The 19,262-nt window shown below is 29.6% G+C and overlaps 1 protein-coding gene across 1 annotated transcript; it reads right to left on the bottom strand.

Moving 5' to 3' along the window:
- Positions 1-14,629: 14,629 nt before the first annotated feature.
- On the bottom strand, positions 14,630-18,643 carry LOC124936857 (ATP-dependent Clp protease ATP-binding subunit CLPT1, chloroplastic-like). Its single transcript, XM_047477379.1, has 6 exons — positions 18,320-18,643; positions 18,191-18,223; positions 17,603-17,712; positions 16,454-16,633; positions 14,937-15,064; positions 14,630-14,858 (listed from the first exon to the last, which is right to left on the bottom strand). Exons 1-6 carry the CDS (start codon positions 18,532-18,534, stop codon positions 14,826-14,828), a joined length of 699 nt encoding a protein of 232 aa, XP_047333335.1. The 5' UTR covers positions 18,535-18,643; the 3' UTR covers positions 14,630-14,825.
- Between the last annotated feature and the right edge of the window lie 619 nt (positions 18,644-19,262).

Raw genomic sequence — 19,262 nt, 5'->3', positions numbered from 1 at the left:
AAGATTAAGACTATTAGCCAACATAATGATCAATTCATTCTGAATTTTATGACTAAGATAATGATAATGTATTTCATTGTTCATAGCACGTCTAACATGATCTTGCATTATTATATCAAACTCAGCAATCATCTCAATTAATCCTAGAAAATTACCGTTAGAACTTTGATTAAGTTTTTCATTTGAACTACGAAATGCCAAATTATTTTTTGCAAGACATTTAACAATAGCACATATTCTTACTAATACTTGCCTCCACCGGTCCCTTTCTTTCTTGATCTCAAGGTGCAATTCTTTATCAATAGTTTCATCTTGTTCTAACCTTTTCTTCAAGTCCCACCAGATTTTCATATTTTTGTAATGTTCAGCGCTGCGCTCATGCTCTTCAAGAATCCTACTAATATTTTTCCAATCCCTGCATCCTTCATTTGCAAGTGAGCTGTATTGTGATTTAATTTAAATAACTTACAACAAAAGTAAAACACATTATCCACTGATTTTGAATAAACCAACCATTTTCTATCCCTTTCTTCTCCATTACTTAACTTTTGAGAATAGTGAAAATAAGAAAAGCGCCTAGAAATATGATCATAAGGAAACTCAAGATTTAATTCCCGTCTAGGACCCTTTTTAACCAATAAATCTCTTGTTTTCTTATCAAGATTATCCAAATTTATAGGATCATATATATCTACTAGGGGTTTATCCACGAGAGAGATAGAATGGTTGTTCGTTTGACTATCGTTTTCGGGAATGATATTTATTTCCTCCACATTCTCATTTACATTAACTATATTAATTTCTTCAGCATTTATCGCTTCAGTGGAGTCTAAATTTTCAGAAGCTTTTGTTCTTTTAACAAACTTGTCAAGCGCACCACTTTGAGATTTAACAAATTGTTCTTCTAATTCTTTCCTTTTTCGTTTTCATATCATGATAAATATTTTTTCGGCACCATCAAACAAGTAAACTATTTTCAAAAATCTTTACTGCTTAACCACACAAATACACAATCTCAAAACAAAGCATAAAAATAAATAACAAACAAACCCTGATGTTGAATTTTCACTTTTAATGGTTAAACCTTATCTCAAGGCTCAACCCAGCGAAACACAGCCACCGTCGAAATTATTTTGTTGTCGGTTTCGTTGTGACTTGTGAGTTTCGTTGTCAGTTTCGTTGTCGATGTAGGATACAGAGACTGAGAGAGACAAACAGTAGGGTTTTCAATTTTTTGTTCTGATAGTGTTAGTTTATTTCTCTATTTGGGCTATAGAGCCATGGGCCAAAAAATATAACATAATAAAAAAAATTAAAGAATAAGAAACTAAAAATCCTTACTAATACCTAGCATATATGAAAAAAAATGGGCCCCTTTTTGGTCCTAGGCCTTAGGTCGTGGCCTAGGCTGCCTACCCCTCCGGGCCGGGCCTGAATACAAAGTTATGGAACTATGGAACATCTATGTAATGTGAAATTTTCAGATCATTTGATGTTAAAATGAGTTCTTAGTTAGTTGGTTCACTAAGAAGTTATACCACCAAAAAGACACATTTCCTTGTGACCTTCGATAGACACCCGTAAAGTTTGAATTTGGAAAAATGTTGATTAATGCAAATTTGTAGATACTAGGGTGCTCTAACAAATATCCAAAATTCAGACCAATTGGAGATATGATTAGATCACAATCATCCGTCAAAATTTACCAAATTTTATGAATATTAATTTTTCAAAAATTATTAAAATTTATTTGATTTAAATTAAAACTTCCAAATAGGACCATAGATGATTTATACAAGTGCTAGACATTATTTACACTATTTGAATATACCAATTGATGTTCAATTCAAGAGTTTATTAGAGAAGAACATAAGTTAAGTTGGTTCAATTTTTAGAACTATAATTATAAACTAGTATGTAGGTCGTGTATTTGTACGAGTAATAATATAAAAACCGTGAAAAAAATTACGGATAACATTTATAATTTTATTTTTAGCCATTTTAAGTTTATGGGCGGGTCAACCCACAATCCGACCCAAATATCCATTTACTCTCACATATATATCCAAATTAATCACAGCTCTGGACCCGGCAATCCAGACACTTTGAAAGTTAAGTTCCATTATATATATATATATAATAATAATAATATAAAAACCGTGAAAAAAAATACGTATAACATTTTTAATTTTTTTTTAACCGTTTTAAATTTATGGGTGGGTCAACCCACAATCCGACCCAAGTATCCATTTACTCTCACATATATATCCAGATAATCACAGCTCTCGATCCGACAATCCGAACCTTTTAAAAATTAAGCATCATTATATATATAAATATTAGTTAGTTAAAAAGTTGAACTTATATTGTTAAGAATGTCCCGCGTTCATCAAATTTGTTGTTAAATTTAAAATATAAAGTTTTATTAGCCTAGTTGATTAAAGAGTTAGTACTTATTTTTGTGAGGTTACAAGTTCGAAACATACGTATATCATTTTAATTTTATTTTTAACCGTTATAAATTTATGGGCGGGTCACCCCACAATCCGACCCAAGTATCCATTTACTTATATATATATATATATATATATATATATATATATATATATATATATATATATATATATATATATATATATATATATATATATATTCAAATTAACCATAACTCTCGACCCGTCAAACCGGACACTTTGAAAATTAAGCATCATTATATATATATATATATTAGTTAGTTAAAAAGTTGAACTTATATTGTTAAGAATGTCCCGCGTTCATCAAATTTGGTGTAGAATTTAAAATATACTTATTAGCCTAGTTTATTAAAATGTTGTACTTATTTTCTTAGGTTGCAAGTTCGACACATACTATAGCATTTTTAATTTTATTTTTAACCGTTTTAAATTTATGAGTGGGTCAACTCACAATCCGACCCAAGTATCCATTTACTCTCACATATATATATATATCCAAATTAATCACAACTCTCGATCCAACAATCCGGACACTTTGAAAATTAAACATCATATTATATATATATATATATATATATTACACAATAGGAGAGATCGAGATTGATTCATTGTGGCTTTTTATCATGTATGAATCAATTATGAACTTACAATTCATACCAAGAATGCTCCAATGACACCCGAAATTAAACTTTTTCTAGAAATTGAAATTAGGATTTTTTATTTACTCAATTTCGATCGATCTTGGAAGAGAGAAATTAATCAACAACACATAAGGAATGGATTTTGATCATCAATTGCGGTAAATATTAACAACACGATACATAATTCAAAGATTGACCCAAATAGAGTTTAATAGTTCTAGATATATCAAAAGCCCCCAAATTTCTCACAATGAAAATGCCCGAATTAAAGATCTTTAATGACCAACATGATGGTAAAATGTATTCTTTAAATTAGAACGTTTTATCCAAATAACCGAGTATAAGAAATAAGAAAAACAGAATGGAATGAAAATGACAATGCAAGACACGTTTTAGCGTGGAAAACCTCTCTTTAAATTGAGAGTAAAAATCACGGTCTCAGTCAGACCACTTAACAATCCACTATCATCAATAATGTTACAAATATAGATCACTCTAGATAACTAAACTAGAGTCTAATCAATTGCATCAGAATCACACAACAATCTTGAGAAATAACAACAAAGAACAAAAAGAGTAAGATCAACCAACCTTATCAATTCTGCAATTCTAGTTTCACTTCTGACATAGAAAACTTAGAAAATAGATCTTCACCATTAAAAACAAAGCTGTTAAAATTGAGAGTTTACGTAAAATCATTTTACATATGTAAAATCGTAAAATCTAGATTTTACTCAAAATCATAAGAGTTTACATAAATTAATATTTATTTACATTAATAATAAAACATATAATTTTTAAAATAATATATATTCAATTCAGTCAAAATAAATATTCAATATAAAAATTAATATGTTCTAAAATATTTAACAAATTTATTGTAATATAAATATATTATTTATTCAAAAATTTCACCTGAAATTTTAATTACTCATATTTATGAATATATATATTAAAATAATAAATAACTAAATAAAATTAGAATAATATATATATATAAATATTATTTAAAAATTATATTATTAATTTAAAAACCCTAATTTCTCTCTTTCTACTTTTCATTCTCTCCTGGCTCAAACACTTTTTTTTCATCAATAACAATGGCAATCTTTACCAGTTCACGGACTATATTTTTTCGTTGATGGCCATCCTTACTTTCTTCTATCCTCCTTGGTAGATCGATTTATTTTCTTTAACAATAGCCGATTCCGATTCTTACTCCTCTTCTTCACAGATCTAGATCTACATGCAAAAGATGTAGGAAGAATCTATAAGGTAAAATCGTCCGATAACACTGATTTTATCATGTTTATTGATTTCAAAGAGTTAAATTGCGATTTTACTACGATTTTGTTTATAAACGTTTTCTTTGACTCTTGAATCGTTTTCGTTTAGTCGACTCGCAATCTCGAATGAGTTTACGAATTGACTCGCGATTTTGACAGCTTTAGTTAGAAGGCAGCCCTAGAAATAACCAACAAGTTGTCAACGTTTGAATTCGATCAAATAGTGAAAACTCCGGCAAACAGAAATCTTCTCTAGCTGCTACCTTCAAACCCTTAACTTTTTTTTTGCTCTAATATCACTCTTGTTATTCTCAAAACCCAGTTGACATAAATGAAAAATAATATCCCTTCACATAATATACTATAGACCTAAATGAAGCCCACATAAAGTTGGGTCTCTCCAACTAGGAGGACAAAACCCAAAAACTCTCTCGATCGACTAGTTGGAAGGAAATGTCAACCCTGCAACTAAGCGACATAACTCAAACTTTTTTCGTGACAGCACATTTGTCATCATATCTGATCCACTATCATCTATATGAATTTTTCTGAAATTAACATCTTCTCATCCAAAGCATCACAAATCTAGTGTTAATAGACTTTAGTGTGTTTCGACTTTGAATCAAATGAAGAATTCTTGACAAAATAAATTGCACTTTGATTATCACAAAATAAGATGTACCTTCCTTGTTTTAGCTCAATTTGATTTTTTTCAACCACAATAACTCTTTTATTGCCTCAACTACATCCATAAGCTTATCTTTAGTAGTATAAAGAGCAACACACTTTTGTAATTTAAATTGCCAATCCACATCTCTCCGATAAAAGTCACCATATATCTTGAAGTAGATTTTCGATTATCCAAGTTTTTGGCCATATCTAAATTAGTATATCCAATTAATATAGGCTTCTCACATCCCAAAGTTAGTTGAAGATTCATCGATCCCTAAAGATATCTCATAATTCACTCCATGGCTTTATAGTGATGTCTTCCCGACTTGATAAATATATACTAACCAAACCAACACCGTGCGCTATATCAGGTCTAGTACAAACCATAACACACATAATACTACCAAGTGTTGAAAAATATGTAATGTTCTTCATATAAAATTATCATCATTCAGTAGAAGAACAATCAATATGACTAAGCTTAAAGTGAGAAATTAAAGAAATACTCACCACTTTAACTTTGTCCATATTGAAGCGTCAAAGAACTTTCTCAATGTACATCTCTTGTGACAAATGTAACTTTTTGTAATCCCGATCACAGATAATTCGAATCCCAAGAATTTGACATGCTGGTCCCAAATCTTTCATGGCAAACGACTTACTTAAAGAATCTTTTAGCTCACTGATTTTAGAAATATGTTTTTTCCAACAATCAACATATCATCTACATAGAGTGGAATAATAATAACATCATCGTCATAGAATTTTCTCACAAAAATGTGATGATTGGTCTTGTTCATCTTGTACCCATGTTCAATCATAACTGAACTGAACTTCCGATACCATTGACGTGGTGCTTGTTTCAAACCGTAAAAACTTTTCAATAACTTACAAATATACCAATCTTTCAGTTTGTCTTGAAAACTCTCTAGTTGCTCCATATATATCTCTTCTTCTAAATTTCCATGAAGAAATGCTATTTCACATCCTTTTGTTCAATCTTTAGATTAAGGCTAGTGGCCAAATCAAGAACCATATGAATAGATTGCATTTTCACCACATGAGTAAAGATCTCGCCATAGTCAATACCATTTCTTTGCGAGAAGCCTTTTAGAACCAACCGAGCCTTATATCTAGACTGTGAAGTATGTTCATCTTTCTTCAACCGATAAAGCCATCGATTTTTCAAAGCCTTCTTGCCCTTAGGAAACTTTGTAAGCTTAAAAGTGTTATTCACACGAAAAAAATTGCATCTCATCCTCCATGACATCCATCCATTCTTTTTTATTTTTATTTTCTAATGCTTCTTGAAAACTCTCAGGCTCTTCAATATCAGTGACAAATACATGCTCATTTGCTAATATCTAACTGAAGGACATCTTTGTTGAGTAGACCATCTTGGTTCATTAGAAGATATGAACTCCTCAAAATTTTCAATCCCTTACTCATTTTCATTTCCAAAACTAGATTTACTAGTAGAGAACATCAACAAAATCATTAGTATTTAAAGGATTAACAGAATGTAAACCTATAACTTAATTTTCAGTTTGATTGTTGTTGGTATATATCAAGTTAGCCATACACTAAAATACTCAAAGATGATCATAAATAACATTTTTACCACTTCAAACATAGTTTGACGCATCAAAGTTCAAAGGAACACATGGTGTGAGATTTAACACATGTACCATTGTACTCAATGCTTCACCCCAAAATTATTTTGGCAACTTTGTTTGTGAGCACACATCTCCCTCTTTATATTAATATCCTATTCATTCTTTTAGCCAACCAATTTAAATGTGGTATTTTTGGAGGCGATTTTTAGTGACGAATATCTTGTTGTCGACAATACTCATCAAACAACCTAATGTACTCTCCCCCGTTATCTATTCGAATACATTTCACATTTTTCCAGTTTTCCTTTCAATTGAGGCTTGAAAAACTTTAAATGTGTTTGGTACTTGATCTTTCGTCTTCAATGTATAGGCCCAAACCTTTTGGGAAGAGTCATCAATGAAGGTTACAAAGTAGTATGTATCACTAAGTGATCTTGATTTCATTAGCCCACATATATCAAAATGCACCAAGTCTAGTATTTTTGACATTCCTTTCAATTCATATGATCTAATGACACTCATCTTTGTTTTCCAACCAAATATCTATTCAAGTGCACATTTGAAACTCCATATAGCACATCTTCTTAACCAACATAACTAAGCATTTCTCACTAATATCAACCAAACATTCGTGCCACAACTTAGAAGAAGAATCAACTTCACAAGTGTTGATGTAACATTTAGATATTCCATAACAACTAATATACAAATTTGAAAGTCTCTTACCTTTAGTAACAACCATTGATCCACTTTTAAGATTCCATTCACCACCAGAAAAAGAATTACATAAGTCTTCATTATCCAATCTTTCAACCGATAAAACATTGAAGAGAATATCAGAAATATGCTTAACTTGTTTTAGAACAAGAGTAGTTTCATTGACCATCTCAACACAAACATTACTAATTCCAACCACTTGAGCTTGACCAGTATTTTCCATACAAGCAATACCAAAATTACCAACCTCATATGTTAAGAAAAACTTCTGTCATGATGTAGCATGAGTAGAAGCACCACTATCTACAATCTAGTCCATCTCATCACAAGACACATTAACATTCTCAACATCATTATAACAAACAATAAGGAAATCATTAACAATAACAACATCATCGTGATTTTTACCTTCTCTGTGGTTGAAAGTAGTGTGTTTTGAGTTTTTTCTTATTCTTTTTCTTCAATTTAAAACATTTTTTTCTTGATATGGCTCTTTAGGCCATAATGATGACACTCAATATTTGACCACTTATTAAAAGCCCCACAAGATTTGTTATGATTACTTACATCTCACCATTTACTTCTCCCCCCGAATTCTGTAACCAAAACCTTGGATTGTAAATATCAGTCTTGTGTCTTTCTTCTCATCTCTTTATTCAACACACTATTTTTTCCTAAATCTATTGAGAGAACACCATCTAAGCATAATTAGACATAGTTGTTCTAAAAGTCTCACATCAATTAGGCAGAGTACGAAGTAAACATAAGTCTTGTATTTCGTCATCAAAGTTGAGTTTCATCGCCTCCAATTAATTAATAATTCCCACAAAAGTATTCAAGTGATCAGTCATCGAAGAACCAACTTGATACCTTAATGACATCAATTGCTTTATCAAAAATAGTTTATTATTACCCATTTTTCTCTCGTACAATTTTTCAAGTTTAGTCCAAAGAGTATGATCATAGTAATCAAAATTACATAGTTTAAAACATTATCATCAATTCATTGACGAATATAACCACATACTTGTCTGTGAAAAAGTTTCTAATCATCCACACTTTTTTTGCAGGCTTTGCTGAAGAGAACACTAGCAAATGAAAACTTTTCACATACAATAAATATTCCATTTTAGGCTTCCAGATATTATAATTAGAATCATTCAAGCTCACCATTCTGGATGTGTTAGTCTCCAATCTTATACTCAAATAAAACTAAGCTCTGATACCACTTTGTTGGGAAATGTATTCTTCAAAACAGAAGACTTTCTCAATTAACTTATTATAAGAAATGAGTATAACCGAATGGAATCAAAATGACAATACGAGACACATTTTAGCGTGGAAAGCCATGTTCGGGACAAAATGCCCCCGAATATGGTCATGTTTCCTTATAAATTTCTCTCTATAACTTTTTACATGATCAAAATTTTTTCCACAGTGTCTTATTTTTTCCACGTAGCTTCTAGGTGGGGATCGTTGGGAAGTCAGTGCTCCCAACGTCGCTCTCCCTATCATTATTCTATTTTTAATATGAACAATATTTTATCTTTTAATTAAAAAAATTTATAATAATATATTTATAAATTATTTAAATTTAAAAAAAATTAAATATTATTTTATTTAATATTATACAATATTTTAATAAATTATTATAACTTATTTTTCTTATTCAACACAATTCAAATAAAAAAATTTAGATAACCCAAGGATATCTCGAGAACGATCTTGGTGTATTTGGATTTCTAATACAAAAGAAGTTTCGCCAAGATCTTTCATTTCAAAATTCTTTAATAGAATTTTTTTGTTTCATATAAAATGCTTAAATCATTTTTTTTAGAACGAATGCTTAAATCATTTGTGAGTAGTATTATATGGATTTTCTCAATTTACATATCATATGTTTTAAGTCTTCCGACATTAAGTTTTATGATTGCATCATATAGATTGTTTCTGCAATGTCTCCATTAAGTAACATTGTTTTGACATCCATTTGGTAAAACTCCATATAAAACTGTGCAACGAGTGTCATGATTGTCCTAAAAGAGTCATTCAATGAAACTAGAGAAATAATCTCTTTAAAGTCAATTCATTTCTTGTGAGACTAACATTTTTCTATATATCGAGCCTTATATTTTTCAACACTAACTTTGAATCCCATTTGGTTTTAAAAATCTATTTACAACCAATATGATTCTTTCCTTATGGTAATGGGACAAGTTCCCAAACTTTATTTTCTTGCTTAGATTTATATTCTTCATTAATTACACAAATCTATTTGTCAGAATTAGTATCATTCATAACATTTTGTAAACTGATATGTCATCTTCCATTATGCCATCACTATCCTCATTTTTTTGAAAAAAAACTATATAATCATTTGATATATCTGTTCTATTTTCTCTAATGGACCGTTTTAAAAGTACTTGATCTTGAGGTTGTTGAGTTTGTTCAATAATGTTCTTGATTTTGAACTTAATCATCAATATGAATAAAATTCATATCAATGTAAAAACATTTGGGATATGAATAAAGTATTTCTTAATAAGAATTGTTGAATTCAAATTATATTCAAAGACAAAGTAATTTCTCCCAATTAACTCGATATTCTCAAAACATATTGTATCCTGTCTCAAAAAATATTTTTAACTTTGGTTCAAAACATTTATAGCCCTTGATAGTTCAGAGTATCCAATAAAGTAACTACCCATATTTTATGATCAAATTTCTTTTTATTCGTCCTATAAGGCATTGCCTCAACATAACACTCCCAAATATTAAAATGTTTCAAACTAGGTTTGCAACTAGTCCAAAGCTCATAAGGTATTTTAACAGTTTTTTAGTTACTCTATTTAAAATGTAGGCTACAGTCTTTAGTGCATCTCTTTATATAGATTCCGACTAATCATACTCCTTCTACCTTGTACTTAAGAGTCTGATTATTCCTTTAAGACATACCATTCATTCTAGGTGAATTATGTATTTTGGGACAATTTGAAAGGAAGTTTACTTGATTCAAGAATTCGAAGATGAGGGAGAAGATCGCTGATAGGGTTAGAATTTGGAGAAATGAGTATAGCTGAAAAATTGAACTAATTTCTTAGTTGTCCTCTTATTATATAATTAGTTTAGATATCATTATTAAAAGAGCCATTGAACTCTTATAGTAATCACATAATCACCTAAAACTAATTACAATTAATCAAACTAACTTAAATCAAATTAAACTAATTTGATATTCTCATATCTAGGAGCCCTACTCCCTCTTTCTTTGCAACCTCATCACTGAAATAAAAACGCAAACTTATTTCTTAGTCACCGAGCGAAGAGCACTCTTGGTATTTCAGTAGGCCGAGTTATTTAAAAACTTTTGTTTGGTAGGGCGACGAATATTGAAATCTTGGAAAGAGTCGGAAACTCGAGAGTCATCAATATGAAAGTCTTGTAAATTTAATCACGTCTTTAACTTTACTAAGTGGCTTCCTTCGACTAGTTTGGTGAAGATGTCCGCAATTTGTTGTTTTGTCGAAATGTGATTCAAATTTATGAAACCATTTTTATATTGATTTTTAATTACATGACAATCAATATCAATATGTTTAGTTCTTTCATGAAATATTATGTTCTTCGGTATGTGAATTACACTTTGGCTATCACTGGTAAGTTGAATTGGCATGTTACTTTTTATGTCAAAATATTTTATTATGTATGCTATCCAATATAACTTATATACTGTGTTTGTCAAACTTCTATATTAATCTGATATCTAAAAACGATTCTTTTTTCTTTGTTTTTCAAGAAATAGTTGAATATTATTAAAAAAAATACAAAAACCAGTTATTGATCTTTGACTTATTGCACAAGTTGCCCAATCCGCATCTTAGTATGCTTTAACTTATATTTCTTGATTTGCTTTGTAAAATATGTCTACCAAGGATTTCCCTTTAGGTATTTTACATTTTGTATTGCAACATCCATTTGTATCTTTGTTAGTCATGTTGTGAGAGTTGTTATACGCAAAATGTTATGTCTAGTCTAGTTAGGTTAAGGTATATAAGTTTTCCAATTAGTCTTCTAAAAGATTTAGGATTAGTTAGTTCATCTTCTTCTTTCGGTTCTAATTTAAAACCTATGGATTTAGGATTAGTTAGTTCATCTTCTTCTTTCGGTTCTAATTTAAAACCTATATCCATAGGTGTATTTGAGGTTTTACATCCCAATAATCTCATGTTATTGATAATGTCATGTACATATTTCATTTGATTTAGGTATATGCCTTTAGAGTTTCTTGCTATTTCTATTTCGAAGGAATATTTTACATTTCTGAGATCTTTTAAAGAGAATCTTTGGTTTAACATTTCCTTAGTTTATTTATTTATGTTTCGTCATTTCCAGCTATTAGTATATCATTCACATATACTAGTAATGTTGTAATTCTTTTCTATTTATTTTTAGAAACAAACAATTCTCATGATGATATGATTGTTTATATTTTTCTTTAATAAGAGAATTTGAAATCTCTAGGTTCCCTTGCCTACTGGATTGTTTTAATCCTTATATGCTTCTTTTGAGTTTACATACTTGGTTAGTTTTGGTATTTTTATAACCAGGAGGAAGCATCTGGTATACATCCTCTTCTAACTTTCCATGTATAAAAGCATTGTTTATATCGATGTGGTCTAATTTCCAACCTTTGTAATTAGATAAAACTATTGTATAGATATTGTCTTAGCTACTAGTGTAAAGTTTTCATTGAAGTCAGCCCCATCTATTTGGTGATATTATTTTGCCCCTAGTGTTCCTTATAATTTTATATTACATCATTCAGATGTATCTATGTTTTGTATACCCATTTACAACCTAATGTTTTTTCTTTTGTTAGTTTTGTTAACTCCTATGTGTTGTGTGTAGGGATGGCAATGGATACCCGTATGCCTGATACTCGTGGGTACCCGGTGGTCAGGTTCGGGTATTTTAAATCGGGTTCAGAGTCGGGTCGGATATGGGGAGGGAAGAAAGTACCCGATCGGTACGGGGTCGGGGATGGGGAGTATACAAAACTCAAACACAATACCCGATACCCGACTATATTAATATTAATATATACATATTATATATTTATTGCTAAATATTAATATGACTTTTCACATCCCATCATTATCTTTATAATAATTACATCATTTAATTTGATCTTATCTACACTCCACACTTACCCATATTTCATCATTTTCGGTATCTTTTTTTATTATAAAAAACTTATTTCCTCCTTCATCACTCTTTTATCTTCTCTCTTCATTCTCAACGATCAAAAATTATTTTTCTCTCTCATCCTTCTTCATTTTATCTCTTAATATTTTTCAGTATTTCTTCTTCAATTATACTAACAACAAAATTGTTATGTTTTTCAGCATCTATAACATCTTATATAGGTAAATAATATTTTTATTTTTTCTATTTTGATATTTACTACTTTAAAGTTATTTATTGTTTAGTTATTCATCAATGTTTTTTTTATAGTAAAATATATAAATTTAGACTTTATTCGGGTAATGGGGTACCCGACGAATCGGGAATGAGAAAGATATAAAAATACCCGTCGAGTTCAGGGTCGGGGTCGGGTTGTAAAATAGAAATCGGGTACGAGAATGGATACATCACTACCCGATAAGTAAGGTACCCGTTGTCATCCCTAGTTGTGTGGTTCTAAAGTTTCAATTTTTTTATTCATTGCTTCATTCCATTTGGGATGACAACATTCTTCTTTAATTGTTTGGTTCTTTGTGATAATTTATGTTTGAGAAAAAAAAATTATGTATTATTTTAGTTTCAATTAAAAAAGTATTTGGTGTGTAATTTGTCTTTTCTTTTATATGAATATATTATTTGCAACAGTCATTCATTCATCTTGGTATTTTTTTATTTTTGTTTACGCTATCATTTATAGTTGAAATTAAATTATCTAGGATGTTTAGGATATTATTTGCAACATTGTCATTCATCCATCTATTTTAAACAAAACAAAAAAAAAATGTAGTAAGGTGTAATTTAAAAAATAAATAAAAGTAAAACGAACCATTTCAAACAAAAAAAAAAAAAAATAAACATATAAATATCAATTTAAAACAAAAACATGTATAGGAAAATATTTAAAATATAGTTGAATGTACAGGAATATTATTATACCTATTGGTCCTAATTTTTTTTATATTAAATTTATCCAAGTCAAATTAATATATATATATATATATATATATATATATATATATATATATATATATATATTTCAAATTCAATATGTTAAATTAAAAAATTACATATTTTTATAATTAAAAACTTGTCATATTAATAAAAGTTATAAATTTATTTAAAAAAAGATATATTTATACACATTACCAAAATAAAATAATATTAAAAATTCTTTAGTTTCATAAAATTCAACATAACAATATATTCATGAATACAATAAATGTACCGACTAAAATAAAATAAATAAAAAAAATTATTCAAAAATTAATAATTAATTAAAATATTCAACAAGTTTAACCTCATCAATTATAAATCAAAATTTTGTCAAAAATCTATTATAAATCAAAATTTTGTCATCTATTCTAATTTCAAAACATCGTTGAAATGTATATAAAATTCATGACATAAAATTTTGTTTCAAAAAAGATTAGTTATTAAATTATAATTCACTTTAATTTTTTTTATAAAATTATAATAAATTATAAATTCATAATATTTCAATATCATAAATTTAAAAGATTTTAGTTACAATAATCCTTACATATAGGAGATTATATTTGGAAAATAAAGCCGTGTATCATTTAATTTGATGTATTATTTAATTTTCTAAATTTATATTCTATTAATTTTGAAGTTAAATATAGAACTAATTAAATATATAAAATAACTCGCAATTATCTACTCAACTCACTAATATAGACTATAAAGTTAAGTTGATTCTCACTTAAAATGTCTATGGATATAAAGACATTACATGAAGGGTCCAAAGCTTTCAACATTCAAAAATAAATAAATAATAATAATAATAATATTAACTATCCTTTACTCAGTATATTCAGCATATCAAAAAGCCTCCACAACAACAAGCCTTATTATGGCATGAATCTCTGAACCCCATCAAATTTATCCCCTTTGCAGAACAAGCCTCCAAAAGGATTCATCAAAATTTGAAGAGACATGGAACATAAGTTGTGCAAAAGGAGATAAATCAACTTCTGAGTAGATCTAGAAAGAAAATCTTGTAAAAGTAAAGTCTGAATGAATATACCAAGAGAATTATTAAAGATGAATTCTCGTATTTTTATGATGTCATTCGGTGTTTGTAACTTGCCTTAGACAAGAACGTCCCAGAAAGTTCCAGGGAAAACATGCAAATCTACATTTCTCTAACAGTCCTTATTTGAAGCTCAAAATAATATCTTTGTCCATCTGCATTAAATCAAGATGATCATATCAATAGCTACTAATTTTGATAGATAAAGACAACAATCACCAAATGTAACTCACAGATTTGGCAAGTTCTTTAGCTTTCTCATCGTCAAAACCAAGGGTTTCCATTATCTTATGGCCAGCAGAGTCTTTTTCTGACCAAATCCCAAGGACCAAATGGGCCGTCGTAACTTCCCCATTTTCATCTGCATTTCAAAACACTGAAGACATAAATACAATAAATTATTTTTTATTGCTTAGAAGCATACATGTATGATATATATTGCTTTAGACAAATATCAAATTCACATCCATGTAGTAAACAAGTTGTAAGGAGTGGTTGATGATTAGGTAGTTGAAATCCTCTTGTTGGAAGCATGATTGGATAGCTCTTGCTTCAATTGTCTCATAAAACCAACAATCTTAGCAAAAAAAGAAAAGAAAACCAACAAGCACCATACCAAGATTTTGCATAAATAATTGTCACACGTTCTTCACAATCAATAACAGGTTGTACTATCAAATTAAAAAAAACATCCATCAAGAAGTGTCCTTGAATGAGGGTGGGGAACTGAATACTGGTGGCTTTGGAGGAATAGTTTCAAATTTGTCAAGCTCAGCCCAATATTGTACAATAGGCTTGGAAACAGCTTGAACTTGAGATTTTACATTATTATAGATCACATCCTTTTTAGTTCTACAAATTATCCAGATGACAACACAAAAATAGGAGAGGAATTTAGGAATGGAAAGGACGAAGGATGTATCTGGAGAAGCCATGCTTGGAACAATAAGAGAAGATAACAGATGATGAAATTCCATATTAAGATTTTCCAAACAAAGGGGCCAAGGAGTTGAAAACCAAAGAGCTTTTTTGAAAATGGAGAGAATAAAAATAGACTTGTGATGTTTGTTTCAGGCCTGATTTACAGAAAACACAAGGACGGTTGATTGAGGGAGGAATGTAGGTTACGTATGATTCCACCTTCCTTCAACTCCATTAGAAGAGTCTGAACGGGTGACGGGTGAGTTACTTTAGTTGTTTCCAACTGAGATTACTTCCAAAGAATTTGATATATCAATGTTCTTAAAACAGTATTTTAGACAATACACTGATACACGTTCCAAATGACTAACTGATATTAAGTTCATCTGAAAAACAAGAATGATACCCAACAGGTTGAGTGAGTATCACAAACAGAAACCAAAGAGAAATCAGCAAAAAAAATATCAAGAAAAGCATAAAAAACAAACAAGGTGCTAAATCTGAGACCTAAAGAGATTTGAGAAACATTTACTCTTCTGCTAGAAGATCACTCCAATTTTACTGAGATGAGTCTATTTCTTTTAGGCCATGCATATTCAGTCACAGAATACTAACATTAGTACCTATGCCATGCCTCAATAATCTCATGATAAAGAATCAATTTGAAAAATGCAATGTTTCAGATGTAACATTCTAATGGGGCCTTGCTCAATTAGCCCTCACGATACAGATGGTTAAGCCATAAATAAAAAAAGAGTATCAAATGAGTAATAGGAAAGTATCAAGACATGAAAATGAATTAATGAGGTTTTGCCAAAGAAATGAGCACCTGACTTGCATTTTTCATCAATGGCCCAGTCAAGGGCCCTCTGGGCTTGCCCAGTTAGTGGTGGATGCTCTGGGCTGAAGAAGTACATGTCAGATCTCCCAAGCAAATTCATCGTTTCGTCTCTAACTTTGAAAAGGGTAATGCCATGTTCCCTCAAAAACTTTGCTGCTAAACTTGTCCCTTCACAGACAAAACAATAGGTTATCAGAAAGAAAGTCTCTCTCTATGTACGAACAGAAATCTTTTAACATATTGAGCCTATTTGAAACTCTTATTTTGTTAGTCACAAATAGAAAATCACCAAAAGTTAAAAACGGAAGTTATTCTTTATTTGGTAAAAGTTTTTTTCTGAATAATTATTAGATTATTGTTTGATCATAATCTAGATTATAGTGTGGATTTTGTTGCTTTATTTGCTATTATGCAAAACATTTTTTACATCATAATCCAAATTATAGTGTAATTTTATTTCATTTGGTATCGAGATTCTTTTTCTCGATCATGATCAAATTATTTGTTGGATCATGAATAAATTATTTTTAAAATCATTGTGAGTTTTGGCAAACACAACAAATGTAGATTTTTCCAAATCATGATGATCAGAAGGAAATTTTTTATACCAAAATAGTATTGTTCAATTGGGTGCACAGTAAGAGTGTTGTGTCACGTAAATTTTACTGACTATTTCATTTCACTAGAATGATTCTGTAAGACATTCTACTTATTGTGATATCCCTTAGCTGCTTCAATCGAATTCTATTCCATATAAAACAAAAGCAGAAGACCTAGCATAAGAAGTTAACATATTACCTAGATGAATTATTTGACAAATGATCAATTTATTTTCTTTTATAAGTATAATTCCCACAATACCCACATACTCAAATCCATAGATACTTCATGGTTCTAGACGATAGAAATCATATTATGTTCCATTTATAAGCATAACAACTACAATAGTTCTCTATACTAAGCAAATTCAACTACAACCATTTTTCAACTACGTACAGATTAAGAGCTTGTTTAATGTAGGGATTTTTTTTATCAAATAATCCAACTTTTCGAGGAGAAAAAACTTGTTTGATGAAAATGTGGATTATTTGAGGTTATTAGTAAAGCTTAATCAAACAAGAAAATAAAGTTACTAACCTTCCACTAGAACTCCCATTAACAAAGCTTCAGTCCCTGTTTTAGGATACTTAAGCTTCCTAGCTTCCAGTTCACCCATTGCAAAAGATTTTATGGCTCTTGCTGACCATCTTCAGTAATTGCGAAAATACATAAAACAAATGAGGAAGAAATCATATATCTTAGCTAAATATTATGATAATTTTCTTTGAATAAGAGTTATTGAAATAACAGATTTCATAACTAATTTACTACCATGTATGAATTTAATAGAATGAAGTATGACATTCTAATATACTGAGTATATAGTTAAAGATTTTACTAGGTGAAAAACATGAATAACATATGCAAGGCATAACACCAAAATATCTTGAGTAGAACTTCTGCAATTATAAACTTCCTTTTTGTGCAGGACTAATACTGCATAGATATAAACTAGCTGATAAAATACTCAAATATTTGAACATTAGAATACCCTATAAGCAGTAAATTAATATGTTAATTATGTTATTGGATATCCACAGATGTATGCATATTCTTCAGCTAACAAAATTCTCCCATTTCAAAACATATCCAAATGCAAGAAAATTAACACAGTTCAACACTCACTTTGGGGATTTTGAAGAATCTCCCTCAGGTTTCCTGCAAAATCAATACTGATAACTGTTAAGAACCCTAATTAGAATGATGGTGTAATTCCTCTGGTTGTAAGAACAAAATACGAGTTTTTAGACTTACAAAGTTGGGAGACTAAAGACGACGGTGGCAACAGTCGACCGTTTTTGCTTCGAAGGGAGATATCTTAAATGTGTTACTGGTCGAATGGAGAGTTTTGCACCGCTTATGAAGCTCGAAAAGCCGATGGAATTACAGCTCGTAATATGGAAGGGTAAATTACCATCATTTCTACTGCATAATGAGATCTGAGGAACAGAGAAGGCTTGAACCGCCATAGAATTTGAAGGCTGAAATGAACTGAATAGTGGGAAAAGCTTTGGCTCAGTTCTCTTCTAGGTTAGGCTATTACTACGGCGATTGAACCAGTGATAGTGCTCTATTAGCTTTGTTTGATAAGAATATATATAAAATTAAATGAATAGTTTTTTTTTTTATATATATATTTGTCATTGTACTATCTATCCCCAATTTGAAAATAAATATAAACATATAAATATCATTTATAATGTTATAAAATATTTTATTTTTTTTGGTTTGAAATTATTCAATTTTATATTTATTTTTAATTGAATTTGAATTTATATGTAAAATCATTTAAAAGGTTATAAAATTGTTAATTTATATTAAAAATAATCACAAATTACTCATATACATGACATATCTATTTTTTGTTTTTGTTAAGTTCTATTACGGGGTAGAGGTTCAAACCAATCGAATAATAAATAAAAAAAAAACTGATATTTGATTTTGAATTCGAAACTCGAAAATTCAATAAAATTTGCTTAAACTTAATTCAAAGTAAAGTTCGAACTCGAGTTCAATTCGAACAATATTGAACCATAACTCAAAATAATTCAAATTCGAGTTTAAGTATCACCGACTAGATATTAGATTCTCCTTCAATTATCACTGATTAAGTCATAAGAAGTGAGGACTAAGGGAGAATATGAGATTGTGATATTATGTGTTTCCAAATAACAATGTTGTAGACTAAGACGACGAC

Source organism: Impatiens glandulifera, chromosome 4 (genome assembly GCF_907164915.1).
Source record: "Impatiens glandulifera chromosome 4, dImpGla2.1, whole genome shotgun sequence".
In the NCBI taxonomy this organism is placed as follows: domain Eukaryota; kingdom Viridiplantae; phylum Streptophyta; class Magnoliopsida; order Ericales; family Balsaminaceae; genus Impatiens; species Impatiens glandulifera.
Note: the sequence above shows the minus strand (reverse complement) of the source record. Positions and strands in the feature narration are given on the sequence as shown.